This window comes from Theileria equi (genome assembly GCF_000342415.1).
Source record: "Theileria equi strain WA chromosome 4 map unlocalized gcontig_1105471998858, whole genome shotgun sequence".
Taxonomy (NCBI): Eukaryota; Apicomplexa; class Aconoidasida; order Piroplasmida; family Theileriidae; genus Theileria; species Theileria equi.
The window spans coordinates 154,110-171,742 of NW_004668224.1; the positions used below are offsets into that span (position 1 = coordinate 154,110).

General features: G+C 39.7%; 7 protein-coding genes across 7 annotated transcripts; 5 read left to right on the top strand and 2 right to left on the bottom strand.

The window, feature by feature from the left end:
• Positions 1–1,271: 1,271 nt before the first annotated feature.
• On the bottom strand, positions 1,272–10,043 carry BEWA_017110 (hypothetical protein; the record flags this gene model as incomplete). Its single annotated transcript, XM_004831427.1, has 1 exon — positions 1,272–10,043. The coding sequence occupies one exon, from the start codon at positions 10,041–10,043 to the stop codon at positions 1,272–1,274; it is 8,772 nt and encodes a 2,923-aa protein (XP_004831484.1).
• A 1,899-nt stretch (positions 10,044–11,942) lies between these two features.
• BEWA_017120 (oxidoreductase, aldo/keto reductase family member protein) lies at positions 11,943–12,905 on the top strand (the record flags this gene model as incomplete). Its single annotated transcript, XM_004831428.1, has 1 exon — positions 11,943–12,905. The coding sequence occupies one exon, from the start codon at positions 11,943–11,945 to the stop codon at positions 12,903–12,905; it is 963 nt and encodes a 320-aa protein (XP_004831485.1).
• A 94-nt stretch (positions 12,906–12,999) lies between these two features.
• On the bottom strand, positions 13,000–14,289 carry BEWA_017130 (conserved hypothetical protein; the record flags this gene model as incomplete). The annotated part of the gene is made up of 5 exons (XM_004831429.1): positions 13,000–13,330; positions 13,365–13,486; positions 13,521–13,625; positions 13,660–13,827; positions 13,861–14,289. The coding sequence occupies 5 exons, from the start codon at positions 14,287–14,289 to the stop codon at positions 13,000–13,002; spliced, it is 1,155 nt and encodes a 384-aa protein (XP_004831486.1).
• A 245-nt stretch (positions 14,290–14,534) lies between these two features.
• On the top strand, positions 14,535–14,881 carry BEWA_017140 (DNA-directed RNA polymerases I, II, and III 7.7 kD polypeptide, putative; the record flags this gene model as incomplete). The annotated part of the gene is made up of 3 exons (XM_004831430.1): positions 14,535–14,589; positions 14,707–14,799; positions 14,859–14,881. 3 exons carry the CDS (start codon positions 14,535–14,537, stop codon positions 14,879–14,881), a joined length of 171 nt encoding a protein of 56 aa, XP_004831487.1.
• Positions 14,882–14,899: 18 nt separating this feature from the next.
• On the top strand, positions 14,900–16,017 carry BEWA_017150 (conserved hypothetical protein; the record flags this gene model as incomplete). The annotated part of the gene is made up of 5 exons (XM_004831431.1): positions 14,900–14,936; positions 14,973–15,250; positions 15,285–15,383; positions 15,418–15,781; positions 15,815–16,017. 5 exons carry the CDS (start codon positions 14,900–14,902, stop codon positions 16,015–16,017), a joined length of 981 nt encoding a protein of 326 aa, XP_004831488.1.
• A 60-nt stretch (positions 16,018–16,077) lies between these two features.
• BEWA_017160 (conserved hypothetical protein) lies at positions 16,078–16,533 on the top strand (the record flags this gene model as incomplete). Its single annotated transcript, XM_004831432.1, has 3 exons — positions 16,078–16,230; positions 16,303–16,347; positions 16,387–16,533. The coding sequence occupies exons 1-3, from the start codon at positions 16,099–16,101 to the stop codon at positions 16,531–16,533; spliced, it is 324 nt and encodes a 107-aa protein (XP_004831489.1). The 5' UTR covers positions 16,078–16,098.
• A 128-nt stretch (positions 16,534–16,661) lies between these two features.
• Positions 16,662–17,577, top strand: BEWA_017170 (signal peptide containing protein; the record flags this gene model as incomplete). The annotated part of the gene is made up of 1 exon (XM_004831433.1): positions 16,662–17,577. The coding sequence occupies one exon, from the start codon at positions 16,662–16,664 to the stop codon at positions 17,448–17,450; it is 789 nt and encodes a 262-aa protein (XP_004831490.1). The 3' UTR covers positions 17,451–17,577.
• Positions 17,578–17,633: the final 56 nt, after the last annotated feature.

Below are 17,633 nucleotides of genomic sequence, written 5' to 3' on the forward strand. Positions count from 1 at the left end.
CTATATCACTTTTAGCCCTTACTTTAGCAGTATACTCGTAAAACTATAAGGACAATTGTCCTGGGATCACTGCTCGTTCTTTGGAACAAATTTGGTATTTAGAGATTCATGGTAGATATTACAAATACTCCATATGGGTTGTGCTATTTTAAAGTGTTACATTCTATGGATAGAATCCATATCTTGAACTTTCTCAGCCCATGGATCGTAGAACTGCATGGTCGAATTGTGGTTCTAATTCCGGGTTTACTCCGTCTTTACAATATAAATATTAATTAAAACTCTATAATGTTCCAATGTTTAAGTGCTTTTGTCCATGTAAAGTTTACCTCAGCATACTCGTTGAAAGTGCTCCCCTCGATACGTCTCTGGTACTATAGAATCCAGTAGTGCCTCCGTACTAACTCCATCTCGTTTATGACCCGTTTAAAATCACTATAACCCCCTTTATATTTTATAGAAGCGGTAGTATTGGTTATAAAAGAAGATGATTTATGTAGGTAAACTTGTCACTAAATGCTATTTAGATTTCAGTATCCTTGATATTGTACCTTATAACGCTGAGTTGATTCCCTGGATGATTTGTAAGGTGCTTTAACAGCCTATACAGCTATTCTTTAAATCACCAGCTTGATCAAGAAGAGTCTTTAGGGTTTATGAGGTTAGGGTGATAGCATCATTATTGTAATAGTTCTGTCAATCAAGTGTCCGTAGTTCATCCATGTCAGATACTAGACCATTCATCCAGGTTTTAAAACCTATTGCTCTGCCATAGTGCTTTGGTTGACTGATACCCTTTATGATACAAAGTAGGATAGGCACCTCGTCATTACCAAAGCAGATAAAAACCGCTAATATCCCTGAGTAATTCCCTTCTCCCCTCAATTACTAAGCTTCTTATTTAGAGTAAATATACCTCCACTTCCAGCTTCAAGATAGTGCGTGTATTTGGTAAATTTAGTAAAACTGTAATCCTATTACTCTTACCTTTAGGTTGGGTATGCTACCATCTTTACAGCTATACGGTCCACTTTGACAGATATCCAGCTAATTCCAGAGACTATTACTGATAAATCCCATCAATTTATCATATTTTATCAAATTTACTTTCCATGAATGAAATGTAATCTTTTACAACAAGTGTTCCCTAAATAAGCACGTAGAATGTTTTAAACTAGTTGATAAGTTGGCAAAGCCAACACACTCAATATGAGTTGACAAATGTTAAACTACATTATTTTTGCACATTTTTTAAAAACGATATATTGAAATTAGCAACAGGAAAAAATAGAAGAGAACCAACCCTTCTCTGGATAAAAGGTCTTGAATTGATCCAACACCCAGTGAGGTGTGTGACTAAGTAGCCATTGGTTCAGATAAAGCATATTTATTTCTTCCGAGGTATAAGAAGCCTTTCTGTCGAATACATCTGAATTTTCAGACGTATCCACAAGTCTATCCTTTAGCAACTGCAAACGTGAGTTATTATACAAAGAGGTTAGTCTAAGATTAAAAGTTTCTTCAGTAATCTCATTCCATCCACTATCCACTCTTTCAAAATATTTATGGCTGAAAAAGCCATAGACCTCACCATAACGAATGATCAATACCACAATAGGAGGGCACTCTGCTTTAGAAACCATTTTACATGACAGGCATCTTTCCTTATCATCACCTTGCCAAATTACATCACACGTTCCACTTATAACTTTTGTAACTTTATTATTTTCAAGAGGAAAATATTCAAAATTTGTGACCGTTGAATCGCTATAGTTGTAAGTTCTAAAAGCCTCTCTGTCTACCTTGTTAGTGTCCAAGGCTATATCTGTAAGTGCAGTGTCGTAAGAATTTTCTACTGAAACCCTTCTTAATGCATCACAGAAATCATGAAACTCATTCTGAGTTATTTTGTCCCAGACTGTTCCCTTCCTCCAAAAATATAGACTCTCTGATTGATCTTTTAGTGTAACCATGCAGATGTCTTCCTTTGTATTCGTATGAAAATTTGCACTGGCAAGTGTCTCTTTACCCTCTTTAGATTCCCATACAGTGTTTCTGTAATAAACACTATTAGTACTTAACTTGTAAATGACTGATGTCGTCAAAAGCCCCCTATGGACATAGCTCAGAATTGTACATGTATCCATAGAAAGTCCTAAAAGGTCTAATTTAATTCCCGCAGAATTGTAGCTTATCAGCTTCTTCAGCTTTTCTGTATATAGCTTAAAATCCAGTGATATCCAGAGACTACCTCTCTTCTCAAAGCAGTGAGGAGTGATGACACCAGAGGAGAGAATGTCAAGACGACATAGATGTGAAAAAGGTGTTGAGTAGGTCCAAGCATCTATACACTTTCCAGATGAGCTCTTCCATAACACGCTTTTACCATCAACAATTTCCACAACAGATTTATCATCCTTTGGTTTGAAGGTCTTGTAGGTAACCTCGTTATGAGTATATTCATAGAAAGTAACACCCTCAGTAGATTTGGTTGAAAGATCTAAAGTTATGGGATTATCAAAAGTAGTATCAGCATGTGTTACCAGAGAATGTCTATACATAGCAAATAATAACTCATCATACTTGGTCTTTCTAATGAGGTACCATTCCTTGTTCTTCTTTACCAGGTACTTATACCGTACCTCAGTATCAATGTTGATGGAGATACTAACAAGTGGATCATATCCATCCTTTGAGGATATAACGGCAGTAACACATTTTTGGTCAGAAGTTCCCATCCAAACTATACCATCAGAGTCTACCACCTTTCCAATTCCAGCAGTAAACTTGGGTGAATATGTAACACTCTTGACCTCTTCGTATATAGTCTCAGTAGCAGTGATCTTATCTCTGTCTACGGTTCCAGAAATGTTCAGCGTATAGACGTTAGGGTCAGAGCCACCATCCTGCAGAGTAGACTTTGCATCAATCTTCACACTCTGTATACCAAGCTTATTCTTAAATTCATCTTCCTTGAGAGTAACCCATCTATTGTCAATCTTTGTAAAGTAGCGGTGTTCAAAAGAGCTTCCCATCTTGAGGAGTAGTTTAATGAATATGGCACCACCCTTAGTGATATGCTCAGATGAAATGCAATATTCGTCATGGTAGTGTCCAGACCATATGGTAGACTCCCCAAATACAACTGCAGTAACATGCCTTCCAAGATGCGGAGTGTATCTTAGTATAGTAATATCTCCCATCACATCCTTATGCCCGACTACGATAGAAAAGTCTGGCTTTGATAGATCAAACTTTAGATAGTTGATTGTAGAGTCATTAACGGGAACTAGATACTGGTCATATACGTCCTCATCAATAGGTGACCAACTGTTTGAAGACTTTAGGAAGCAGAGATTCTCAACCTGGTAGGAGTGGTTGATGATGGACAGAAGTGTATAGTCACCAATTATTGACATCTGGAATTCTGTAGCATATTGATTATGTCCAGCTTCCCAAACTTCTGTAGAACCATCAGCAACAGTGGTTAGTACATAGCCAGGTAGTGGTCTTCCATAGAGTATCTCATAGCCGTTCTGAGTATACCTGAAGCTCTCAAAGAAGTTGGTGTCCAAGTTATCCAGATCAAGTTTAACTCTAGGAGTCTTGACATAGCTTCTTAGCCACTCATGGAAGGTATTGTAATTAGTAGAAGACCAGTTGCCAGCCTTTCTGCAAAAGTAGATTGGAGTTATGACATCCGAGGAGAGTACGTCCAGACTACAGTGCAGTTCATCCTTGCCGTAAATGGCTACGCTAATACACTTGTCCTTGTCACTCTTCCAAACAGTCTTGCCACTATCCAATAAGCTATTAAAGTAGTCCCCTGTCTTGGCAGAGTAGAGACATCTGGCACCGTTCAAAGAGTCTTCATGGAGATCAACCCTATCGTGGTCAATATTGGCTGTGTCAAGAGTAACCGCATTCTTGTACTGAGGTATACTGGATATGGCAACAGTAGTCGTCACATTGTTAGTCTGTTTCTTCTCAATGAGTCTCTTGTCATAGCCACGTTCATCAATATGTCTCCATTTATCAGTCTTCTCAAAGTGCTTGAAACCACAGTAGTCCTCATTCCTTACAAAGAGACTTAGTAGTGAAGTATTACTCTTAGTAGTACCTGGTACAGAGAGAATGAATATGCACTGTTCCTTATCCTCTGCCTGCCATATGGTAGTCTCAGAGTCCTTTACCTCCTGAACGTGGTAGCCAGGTAATGGTGAGAAGGCTCTGTGTACTATACCATTGAAGACATTGTCACAGAAGTACACATTCTGAGGAGTCTTGTCACTTAGGTTGAATACAGCAGGAGTAGTGGTCTTGTAGTCATTCTTTGGTCCAAGTAATTGGTGGGAGAATGTCCACTTGTCCTTCATCTCATAGACCATGAACTTGGATCCATCTATACAGTCCACAAAGACTGTTATAAATGAATTTTTGCCAGACTTGTCATGGAACATGAGATACCTACATTCCTCATTCTCAGACGACTGCCATACTAGGTCCTTACCAGAGACCACCTTGTCAAAGTAGTATCCGTATATGGTAATGAAGACTGTGGTAGCAACACCATTCATCTCCATCTTGAACACCCTGTACTTCTCTGGGTCATGTTTTCCAGTTAGGTCAAGTGTCAGTCTGAAAGATGGGATTGGTAGTGTCTTGGTAATGTCAGTAGAGATGGCTTCGTGGTTTACCATATGCCAAATATTGTTCTTCAGATGGTATGACAGAATGGCGGGAATGTTGAAAGGTGATTGAACAAGAATGTAGAGATGAGTGTCGCTGGAGAGAAGTACCATGTTGGCATAGTAGTCATCTGAAGACGGAGTCCATATGGTAATGTTACCCTGAACTACCTTCTTTATGACACCATTCTTGGGAGTACAAACAGCATACTTGTGACCTCCATATGTCATGAAACCAGAGTTAAATCTAGAGTCTATGTGGTATCTACTCAAGTCAAAAGTATATTCATAGTATCCATCAGTTGTGGTAGTCAAGGCAAACCTGAGTGGTTCAGTCAACTTTAGGACCATCAAGTTCAGCTTGTCATTGAATACATCCTGACTAAGACATATCCACTTGTCAGTATCCAATGCAAGATGTACAATGTTACTTCCATCCTTACCAACTGTACGGATCTTGAGAAGTTTTGGTCCATTGTCCAAATAAAGACGACCGTAGACACAGACCTCATCATCCTCAGGTTTCCATACAGTAAGTTTGCCACTAGATATCTCATCTATAACATCATCATCCGTAGTGTAAAAGGTAGCGTAAGATACTCCCTTGAAGGTGCCATTCTCAGTTTTAACTCTGGAGTCCAGTGCCTTTGAGACATCCAGAGAGATTGTGTTAGGTGCATCAGGTACCTCGAGTGGAACATAGAATGGAGTTTGGTCAACTTGTCTGTACCCTAGTTTCTCAAATAGTTCATCATACTTCTTCTGTGGCACCTTTACAAGCTCCTTGTCAAGTCTAGCAAAGTGGAGAGTCCCATCCTCAGTGACTATCTGGACTAGTTGTATGGACTCCTCAGTGGAGAATGTACTGACGTAGAGACACTTGGAGTTGCCATTGGTCCATAATACCTTACCAAGTACTACTCTGCCAATGGTATGTTTAGGTAGTGGTAGGTAGACTGCAGATGAGAGTGTATCCAACTGGAACCTGTCAATCTCAAAGTCCACTTCAGCCGGAGTAATGAGATCCAGAGTATCTATGGTAGAAATAATGAACTCCAAGTCTTCATCAGATCCACCATCTCCAGAGTCTAGTCTTGATAAGGCATCATTGTACTCCTCAGCTGTAATGCTACTTAGTCTACCGTCCTCCATCTCAAAGTGCATATACTTCTCACAACCATCCATAATACACAGTTGAGCAAGTTCTATGGATATTCCTCTGTAGGTAATGACAGCAAATTTACACTGTGCACCAGCTTTGAGAGTCTGCCATAGAGAGTCATTGCCGAAGAGAACCTTGGTAACACGAGCATCCTCTGGTGGACTATACTTGATGCTAGTGAGTACTCTCAACCTTGTAGTCTCCATGGTATACTTGCTAGTATCTACCTTGGCAACATCCAGAGTGAGCACTTCCCTGGTATCTCTCTCAACAGACTCAGACAACTTAGATTTAGTGGTGCCAGCAAGGTCCCTCAATATACCTTTGTAGTCCAGAGTGTTAATAACTGTCCATTCTCCACTGTTGTAGAAATAGTAGTGTTCTAGTTTACCATCAGATAGTCTCACAAAAATGTTCAGTAGGATAGGAGTATTGTCAAGAAAACTGGTAAGGGAATATAAACACTTTTCACCTTTATCACCTCTCCAAAGAAGTATCACTCCATCAGTAACCATATTAGCTATATATTCGGCATTAACAACATGAGTGTGAGTTAAAACACCATCATTATGGAAGCTTACAAATTTGCATTCATCAGTTCCCCTACGGGATATATCCAATGAGAAAACCGTCTTAGAGTGTTTGTAGGATTCTAGTGCTTCAACATCAGCAGAACGTATTATTTTAGCATCATTTAGGTCATAAAACACCTCCAAAATCGAATTATTATAAAATCTTGAAATATATATTACTGATAGTTCATTGTCCTTCATAAATACATATACGCCTTTAAATTGCTCTCCCAGATGAGGATTACAATTGACTTGATCTTTAATTGTATTGAAATTAAATGTTGGTCCAGGAATGTATACAACGGCAGGGATATTGGTTACGAAGGTTTTTATAACTCTATACGTTTCATGGAGAGATATATCTTTAATGTCCAGTATGCATTCTCTGCCAATGGTTCTAACATGTGCGACCTTTTTAAGTCTTTCCTGTCTCATATCTGATATTTCTTCGTCCTCAGCTGATGTATCTTTCTTATTAATTAGATTATTCCACTTGCGTCGATAGACATAGTCGTAGCAGTTTGACCATTTATCTTTATCTCTCTTGTAAAATGTATACTCAAGCTTATATCCATCCAGCTTTACAAAATATGCCAATACAGGTTTACTATCAACATAACTTACTGCCAAGTAAAGACATCTTCCACCACCGTTCCAAACATTTATATTCCCTTCCATTATCTTCTTTACTGTAACTTCTGGATATGGATAGTATGAATATGTCAGAAGTCCATCTATTATGTAGCTATAAACTTTGCACTTTTCACTGCTAGTAGTATTCTTAATGTCTATTACATAGTCTCCGGAGGCAGGTCTATCCCTACGGAGTTCATTAAGTTTGTTAATGTAGTCTACCTGGATCTCTTCCCAGTTATCCCCCTTGTTTGCAAAGTATAAATCTAGATCCTTGTCTGACCCTTTGATGAGGTATGCAAATGCTGGTATATTGTAGACATAATGGACCATTAGGTACTTACATTCCTCCTTTTCAGCACCTTCCCAGATTGTAAGAGTTCCATAGACTACCTTCTTAATGCTACCCTTGTCAGGAATAAAGACTGTAGTAGGATAACCATCTAGTGTGCAGTTGCTTACTGTATAGGCATTGGACTCTTCATAATGGACAATGTCAAGAATGGAAGGATCTTTTGGTCCATCGCAGTCTGTAAATTTCATGGATTCTACTAGTTTATCAAGAGAGGCCTGTGACTCAATCAGTTCTTGTCTGAGCCTACCAACGTCTGTATTTTTACCAGGTGCAGTAGCCTTGATTTCAGAGAGTAGTCTATCGTGAACGTCCTTATTGATAGACTCCCACTTATTGGCACTCTTGACAAGGTAGTTGTGTTTGAATGCTCCATTAGTGTCTTTAGAGAGTATGTGTAGCAAGGTAGGATTATCAGATGGGTATAGTCTCACCATGATTGCCTTCTCCTGACCACCCTTCCATAGTACAGCTTGTCCATTAGAAACACTAGTGGCACACTTTCCAGCCTTGGGCACATAGAAACGAGTATTGACCTTATTGAAGGGTGTCTCAAAGATTCTGCATTGTCCTGTATCCTGGTTGGTAGAGATGTCAAGGGAGAATGAGGATGGTGAGGGTACAGCAAGTCTAAGCTTGGCAAACTCCTCACTGTAGTTATCAATGGATTTCCATCCACCATCAGTCTTTAGTAGGTAAAATGAGAAGGATCTTCCGGAAATGTAGACTAACACTGGTTTCTTATCCTTCATGTGGACAGTACAGTAGTTACATCTTCCAGTGTCATCAGACCACAGAGTTTCTTGTCCAAATACTACCTTGTTTGGTTGTTCCTTCACCGCAACTATGAGTCTAGTTGGAACATCGTCTAGTGCATAGTCAAAGGATTTGTAGCTTTGTGGGTCTGGTTTACCAATGTCGAGGATTATCTCCTTTACCGGAGCTCTCTTGGATGGCTGAGTAGACTTTTGATCAGGTTGAGTAGCCGGTTGTGCATTCGCCTGTGGTTTCTTCTGAGGAGTCTGCCCATCTGTTTTTACTGGAGCATCTTCTGGCTTAGCCTGAACTCCTTGCTGGGGAGCTAGTTGAGCTGATGGATGCTTGGCTATAGGACGATTTTTTGCCTTTGTCTTTAAAGCGTCCAGATTCTTCTTGTGGCCCTCTTCTTTACCATCCTTCCACTGTTTTCCATCATGGTATCTATAAACCTTGTTCTGCTTATTATTCTTATCCCTGGTGACAAGTACTGCAAGAGTAGGCTGGTCTCCATCCAGATACAAGATGGCAGAGAGACATGTCACATCCTTCTTCCCTGGCCATATTGTGTCTGATCCATAGGTAAGTTTAGAGGCACCATTCCCAGCTGTGCATCTTAGGACTGGGACTCCATTCTCCATGTCACTAACTACGGTAAACTTGGCGGTGTCAATGAAGCTCTTGGCTTTGGTATTCTCAGATGCAGTAGCTACAGAGGCCTCTGGATTCTTGGTTTCATAAAGTACTTTTTCATAATAGTCACCATTTACACCTTCCCATTCGTCGTTGCTAAAGACACGGAAACAGTCATGGAGAGTCTCTTCTCTACTGTCATAGGTAAAGGATATGCCAATGATACCAGACTTTCCAAAGTAGAAAGTGGCCGATGAACAAAATTGATTTCCATCAGCTTGCCATACTACATTGCCATCATAAACAAGTTTGGGTACCTTTACACCCTTTTTGGCAGTGCAGTTTAAAGTTGGTATCCCATTGTGCTTTCCCACCTCCACATCAAAGAGAGTAGAATCTACCTTTGTTCTATAGGCAGATGCATTAGCATTACCAGGCAGTTCACCAACCTCATCAAATGTCCTTTCAAGAGCACTCTTGTCAACAAAGGTCCACTTATCCTTTACTAGTTTACAGTACTCCCTGGTGGTGCTCTCAGTGACTCTCTTGTATGTCAAGTTGGCAGCAAGTGGCTCACTAAATCCGAGGTAGACTTTTGCCTTTACAAGAGTATCCTTGTTATTCATACTGTCTATACTTTTCCAAACAAGCTTATTATTATGTAAAAGTAGGGGTATATTGGCATCTTGCTTGGCTGTATAGGTAACCACTGAAAGAGTTCCCTCAGTAGACTTTCCTACAGTGATCAAAGTCATGTCCATCTTATACTCCAAAGGTTGTTCTTTAGGCACTGTAGTACTAGTTACCTCAGGAGTAGTATTGATAGTTTCATGTCTAATCTCATGATATGCCTTGACATGCTTTAAATCTTCTTCCAGATCTTCGCCAATATCCTCAATGACTGGACGAGTACTAGGCTTGGAGTTTACGGTTGGTATAATAGTACTCTTTCCAACTGCAGTCTGTGTACCAGTAGGTTTTGCTCCTGGGAGAGTACCTCTTGTTGTTGTCTCCATGAGTCCTCCAGATCTAGGAGGTAGACTCCTTTGAACATTCAGACCAGGTCTACTGGCATGTTGAGTAGTAGCACCAGGTGGAGATATCGGAGGTGGTTGTCTCGGTCCAGTTTCGCGATTAAGTTGAGTTCTCGGTGTGTTCCTCCTAATCTTTGTAGTACCACCGTTATTTACAGAATACTCACAAGTGCAGAATCTGCAGAACAAAAGAATGAGTGTGATGATCTTCATTCTTCTGAACTGCACATTAAATCTATAAGTGTTCTTTGACAATTATTCTTTGGTAATTGGCCATGTATATGTGTTCTTGTATTCCTCTTTTCAATAAAAACTCTAAAATATAAAGCCATTCCTTCTTTGAGGAATACTGTCTTTCTTATAAATGTAATGGGTCTCATTCCGTCTTTAAAATTACAACGGATGTGAAACTAGTGCCTATAGTCTCAAACAGCCCTGTGAATCTTCAGGCAGTGCAACGTGAGTAGCTCTATGACGACCGGAATCTGCTATTCAATAAGGCCAAGTACCCATGGATAAATGTCAAATTTATAAATTTATATCTAGTGGATAAGGTGAGTATAGTACATAGACCTAAGCGCCTATACCTGGGTAGAGAAGAGCTTTAGGGCTGTTACGAAAGGAAGAGGATATGGGGAAGAGAGCCTTTAATATTGCTAAATTCCGGCTTATTAATGCATTAAGTCTTATAATATAATGAACATTATAGTGTGCTTCATGTGGGATTCTTTAGGGAATTTACTCTGAGGATGTTAGAGTGTTATACGGATACTTCAATAAACCAAGGAGATACTGATAATGTCCAAATTATGTGCCTATAATTCAGTAAGTGCATTAGTATCTATACACTATGCTTACATTGTAGAATAAGCGTACTGGATAAGGTGTCCAGTGCAGTAAATGAAATGATAGCCTTGTCCAGGGAAGATTCCAGACATGTAGTCCCTTCAGAATGTATCCAAACATTCTTTCGTGTCTTTTAAGCACTGTGAATAAAGTCTATTGCTGCGGATATTTCAAAAGTAAAGCTCTTTGCCTTGTGAATTCTCCGTAAATTCTCAACTGCATTCACCCCTTACACAGAGATTCTAGAGGTATCCATTAGCACTTTTGTTGTCTAATACTTGCATAAACATAGTCCATCACTAAAGATTTCATGGGTGCTAGAAAACCAGTATTCTCTCCCTAGTAAGGTTCCCTCTATTATCTATTCAGCCTTAGTTTCCGAGTAAATGAGAGCCTTTCCACCATCCATAGCACTTTTAACGAGAAACTCCGCCATAGTAGTATACACTAATAGTTTTATCAATGAGCAATTAGCAAGCAAAGCAACACATTCTGTGATGTACATTGACCATACCTGTCATACTAAAATAACTCCCCAGTGGCTACTCTATTTTCCTACATGAGATTCCCTGTATCTTTTATACCCTGTACCATTCCATTACATCCATAATTCCATTCTAGTAGTACATCTCTGTTGTCTATGGTCCCCTAGAGGGACTCTTCCTTGGACTCCTCCTCCTAACGCTTCATTTCTAGCTACTCTGCGTCGAGTCACTAACCATCCATGCTGCAACCATTATGATGAATAGATAAACTGCATTAATGACCCAATGAGTACTCCTGGCAAGGAATGAGCTGAGGAAGAAAAAATCAGAAGGTGAACGCAGCACATTCCATAGTCAGTGGATAGCACTTTGGAAACTCGCACTATAACATCGTTCATAATCCACAATTAAATTCTTTAGAGTGAGTTGTATATGCACACTAACTAGGGCGGTCAGGAATGTAAAAGAAGCAGATGAACCCGTCCAAAAGGACCGCAAAGCTCCTTCTTTGAAAAGCACAAGTTAATCCTCCACAATAATACGCCGTCTTCCAGAGAACAGACTGTGAAATGGCTCCGAGAAGGGGATGTATGGGCTCTACACAGACCCCATTGACATTTCCACTGGAATCTCGAAGAGGTGAGCACACTCGGGTATTACTGTTGTATGCGTTAATCCGGTGAAGAAGATAAGGGGAGGACCAGATGATCTCTTTAAACTATGTGCCAGAAGATTCCTCAGTATAAAAACCTTTAGGCCATACTAATCACCAGCTAACGACATGGATTCAAAGGTAGGCGCCCACATTGTGCTGAATACCGGTGCAAAGATGCCTGCACTCGGTTTGGGTACCTGGAAGTCTGCTCCAGGCAAAGTTACGGAGGCTGTGAAGACAGCTATTGACCTCGGATACCGTCACATTGACTGCGCTCACGTCTACAAAAATGAACATGAGGTTGGATTGGGTATCCAAGAGAAACTCCAGGAGAAGGCTGTCAAGCGTGAGGAGCTTTTTGTCACCAGCAAGTTATGGTGTACCTATCACGAAAAGGATTTGGTCAGGGTCGCCTGCTTGCAAACACTCAAGGATCTAAAGTTGGACTACCTTGATCTCTATCTCATGCACCGACCAACGGGATTCAAGGCTGGTCCTGACTTCTTCCCGACAGGTGCTGATGGCCAGGTCCTTGCCAGTGACACTAGCTTTATTGACACATGGGAGGCTATGGAAGAGTTGGTTGATGAAGGCTTGGTGAAGGCAATTGGAGTCTCCAACTTTAACCATGTCCAAGTTGATAAGATCTTGAACAAACCAGGTTTGAAATACAAACCAGCAGTTAACCAGGTTGAGATTCATCCATACCTTACTCAGGAGAAGTTGGTAGAATTTTGCCAGTCCAAGGGCATTGCTGTTACTGCATATAGTCCCCTGGGCTCTGGTGATAGGCCAGATGCAAAGCCAGATGATCCTTCTCTTTTGGGTGATCCCAGGATCAAGGCTATTGCAGACAAATATGGCAAGACTTCAGCTCAGGTTCTTCTACGCTTCTCACTCCAGAGAGGTTTGATTGTTATCCCCAAGTCTGTGACACCAAAACATATGGCTGATAACCTGAACGTCTTTGACTTTAAGCTCAGTGACGAAGACATGCAGACGATACTTGGCTACAATATCAACTGGAGGACTTGTATTTTTCTATCCTGTTCTAGCCACAAGGACTATCCTTTTAATGAACCTTTTTAGGTCTATTTTACCCAAAGTAGTAACATATTTTAATTATCAACTCAAACTGTTTGAGGATGCTAAGTAGTACACAGTATATGATCGCGCATAGGTATTAGGTTTTAGTGTCACTGTGGGTAGAGTTTATGTCTGTGGATGTTTCATTGGCGCTTAGATGTGATATCCGTGACCTCAGGATCTCGCATTTCTTTTCTAGTAGGTCTTTGGTCATTACCAGACGGTCTTCAGTGTCTATCATGTTGGCTGCATCTAGTTTAACTTGCATATCTGCGTGATATTCCAGGCCAATAAACCCAGTCAACTCTAGGATAAATCTTCTTGCTTCTTCATCTATGTTGATATCCTCTATCATATTACCGAGTCTAACACTAAAGGATTCTCTCGCTTCAATGGCTTTCACATCATCCATATTTCCATCTGCCCTCCTAAAACGCCATATTAGCAACTAAATGTACATACCTGTAGTCTGCCTCCAGACCGTTACACTTATCATATAATTTTTCGACCCTTTTGGCAATCTCTGCACTCAGAGTCGGATTTCGCAAGGGTTCTCTAGAATCTCTTAAAAGTGCCACTTCTCCCTAATAAATACGTTTTAATATGAAGGTTGCAAACCTTGATCAAAGCTTCGGATATGGCCAAAACTCTGCTTATTTTAAATCGTTCAATTCCGCGAACGACAATTTTCCCGGTGGTATCAATGTTGGTGATGTCAACAAACTGCAAAAATATAATCATCTCATGGCATGCATACCTCGCATAGCATACAATGCGGTGATATTTCCGGATTTTCCTTATTAGTTTCATCATATTTTGTTACAAGCGCGACAAATATACCAAAAATATTACTATCTCTCAATTGCTTTGTTAACAGTTCCTTGTGTTCTTCTTGCAGCGATATTATAGCAACTTGTCCAGGGATCTATAGATGTTTAAAAGAGCAGAATAAACGTACTATTGGTGCTCTCGAATTTAGTAGCGTTGGAAACATGTCAACTGCCTGGTGGACTTCGGGTGATGTGAATATCTTGGTGATTTGTCTAGGGTGTATCATGATACGCTGATCCTCTTCAGTCTCGGATTCTTGAGCTTCATCTCCCATAGAGTTCTTCCTGAGTCCTCTGTTATTTTCTTCCAGGATATAATAAATCTTCCTCAAGTACGTTGTCTCAGGCTTCCCAACTCGACCTACGATCGGGAATTTTATGCGATTTATACTGAGTTTCTTTGCCAACTTGAGCTTTGCCAAATCTTCCTTGATTGAATCAACAACATCATCAGGTTTAGATTTGCTGTTTTGGTGTGATTCCTTTTTTCCTATATTCAAATTGATGTTAGGCTTGACTTTGATCTGATCCTTATACATGGCACACTCAAAGAGCATATTGTCGATGAAATCGTTGAATAGAGGAAACCCACGGGAATGTCTCCTAAAACCGCTAGGCCTAAAGGCCTCAGTTAAATAATTTACAGAAATGTATAGCCAGATACATCCTGTATACGCATACATTTAGTGTATACAAGTTTAATCTGAAAGTAACAGAAGAAAGTCTAAAATGTGTAATATGGACCGCATTTGTGTGCTGAGCTTCCAGCCATGGGGAGTGGGTCACTTACTTTTCATCTAAAATGAGCAGTTCGTTCAACAACGACTCCGTTGAACCAATTACTTACATTTGTGGAGGTAATTTTAGTTCGTGTTCATCTGGAGGTATCCGCGTTCCCGCGGAATCTCGCTATTCTTCCAGATTCCTCCATTTTTCTCAAATATATGCATAAATTTAATACAAAATATCTACAGAATGTGGTAATGATATCGCATTGCAACCTACAGCCGCTGTGAGGTGCAGAAATTGCGGATCCAGGATCTTGTACAAAAAACGTTCATATAGAGGTTTGCCTTTCGCGCTTTACATTCATATTTCATTGAGTAATCTTTAAAATCATCTACAGTTGTCCAATACGAAGCTAGATAATTGGAATGGAGAGCAAGAATGACAAAGCTAAAGGATACGTTGCAGTCTGTTGAGGGTATGTTGCCGTTATTTTGTCTCTAAACTTTTACAGTATTAAAAGAACTGGTGGAAATCCTATACACAACACCAGAGGATAAGCTTATCGACGTTTATGATCAGTTTGAATTTTTCAAGAATGAACTTAGCTCACTCTTATCAACCATAACTCGGTATAGGATTGAGATAAACTCTAGCGACGAAACTAGACTTACTTTTGGACCGAAGACACGGCAAACAGTACAGTCGTTGGTTTACAATTATGACAAATTATATGAGCTGTATGAGGAGCATTTATGCCCGAGGTTCTTGCCAATCGAACCTCTATACAGGGTATTTACACGTATACTCGAAAATGCTTTTATAGGAAAAGACAAAAATTGTCAGTGTTCCTTCTGAACCGGAAAAATCTATTGAAGAGCAGACCCGCATTGAGCTTGAACAGATTAACATCGCCAAAGAAAAGGTAAATTACAGCCTATTCCTGACAAGATACACAGATGAAACAAAATGCTGTAATGGCTGTTGACTTTAGCGAAATTAAGGACCAGGATACAGATGTAGATTCTGTAATCTCTAGATTAGAAGAAGTTTATAAGAACCACTCTGCAGAAGATCTCGAGGGTGTACTAGAGAGTATACACAGGGAACACCCGGAGGACTTTATAAAGATCGTGGAGAACATTAATGCACTGCTTTCTGAAATTGCAAAGAGGCCGGATGAGCTGAACTTGAGGATTTTGCGCATAAAGAATCTAAAGTTGCAGGAAGACTTTTTGCAGTATACCCACTCAGTCGTTTTATTAAAGCATGCCAAGTTCAGAATTGTCCACTCGCTGGAGATTCAGGATCAGTTGAAACAAGGTATGTGAAATATCGAATAGATAACATCTTCAGTAAACTGCGGAGAGGAAAACGACTTCTTCTTGTATATGCACGAACCAGACATGTTCACCTTTTATAACCGATGGAAGGCGTGGTTAGATTCGCTCACTCAGACCAGCAATATTCTCTTGAAATTTTTAAGGAGCTACAGGAGCCTCCTGAGGAGTGGTGCTACTGATGTCATTAAGCAGGCGTTTCTAGCCGCTTCACAATGAATTCTTGTTTATATTATACTTATTTGGGGTATTTATACCCATTTTGTATTATAGGATATGTACATCTAAAGTACGTGAAGGATGGCCAAGAAAAACGCTAGGAAAGCTGTTCAGCACCGCCTTAACATTGTAAAAAAGGACTTTTTGGCGGCAAGCAAGAAGAAACAAGATCGTCATAAAGCAAAAAACCTCCAAAATGAGCTTAAACTTCAGGTAAGTCTACAAACACCTTAATTTCCTTCTAATATTCGTATTTGTCCTATATATGTTATAAAATATGTTTAGATAATGAATTTGTCGCTTGATGGAAGCACAAGGATGACAGAAAAGGTAGGAATCTCGTGTACATTTATAAATTATCATTTTCAGGACGATGACGTAGAGATGAGCTTTGAAAAGAACAAAAACCCGGGGATAAACTTTGCCAGAGACTTTGATTCATCGAGGCCAATCCGTGCTAGAGATAAGAAAATAGTACAAAGAGCCCTCAAACGCAAGAGGAAGATGGGCAAGTAATCTTTCTCTTTATCACTCTCCCGGAGATGCTCTCACATTCCATGGTTTTAGTTTGATGGTAAATGTTTTAATCTGATAAATAACCTCTGTATCCTTGTAAAGGCACCAGTACGTTATTGTACACATGAATGATTTTGCGCAAACTGGACAGGTCAAACTCTCATGAAACTGCTCTGAGTGAAATTATGTTTTTACTGCTACTCTTTGCAACTGCCCTGGCCTACCCTATGGTCCTTGATATTGGTGATGAGGTAGATCCTAGGGAAGTCGCAATAGCGGGACGAGGTACTCCAGAATTGCAGTATCTTATTTTCACTCCAAAGAGTCATGTGGATGTGATAAAGGTAATACGTGGCTCTGAGTTCATTTGGGAGGGACAGAAGGGAGAACGATGTCTATCCATTTCTATCAGTAAAGTTCCTAGGGATCGTCTTATTGCATCCGCTAGGATTGCTAATGAAAGTACTTGCGTTTCTCATGTTTATTTCTACTTTAATGAAGACAAATGGGAAAACGTTGATTGCGGGAGATATCATGATATACTCTTTGGTCTTACGGCAGATGCAATTTTCGATTTAGGCACTCCCGTTAATGAAAGAAAGTTTTTGGTAAGGGAATACAACCCTTTTTACCATCCCTCCTATATTTACACTCCAAGATTCAACTATTATATCACCAGCGTTGTTTATAATGATCAAGTCTTGTGGAAGAGTCCATCTGAGAATGACCGATGTGAAAAGATTGTATTTCATGGTATACGAGGTTATCTTGAGTATGTTCATTTGCTTACCCAGGAGGGTCCAATTTATGTTAATTATTACTTTGAAAAGGTTGCTGATACTTGGGCTCCACTATCGAAAACGTCATTTTTTAAAAATATAGAGCGTTTATCTATTACTGAAGACACAAAGCTTTAAGTTTATCAAGTGATTTAAAATGCAGTTGTTGCAAAGAGGCGATGGAATTAAGACTTATTCGAGTATGTCCCCTAAAAGTCTGTGGGTACTGTTATAGAAGGAGACACTACACTCATTTGTATTATTAACTGTATTATAAATTCTATTCCAAACCTTTAAAAGTACATAATTTTATCTTCAATA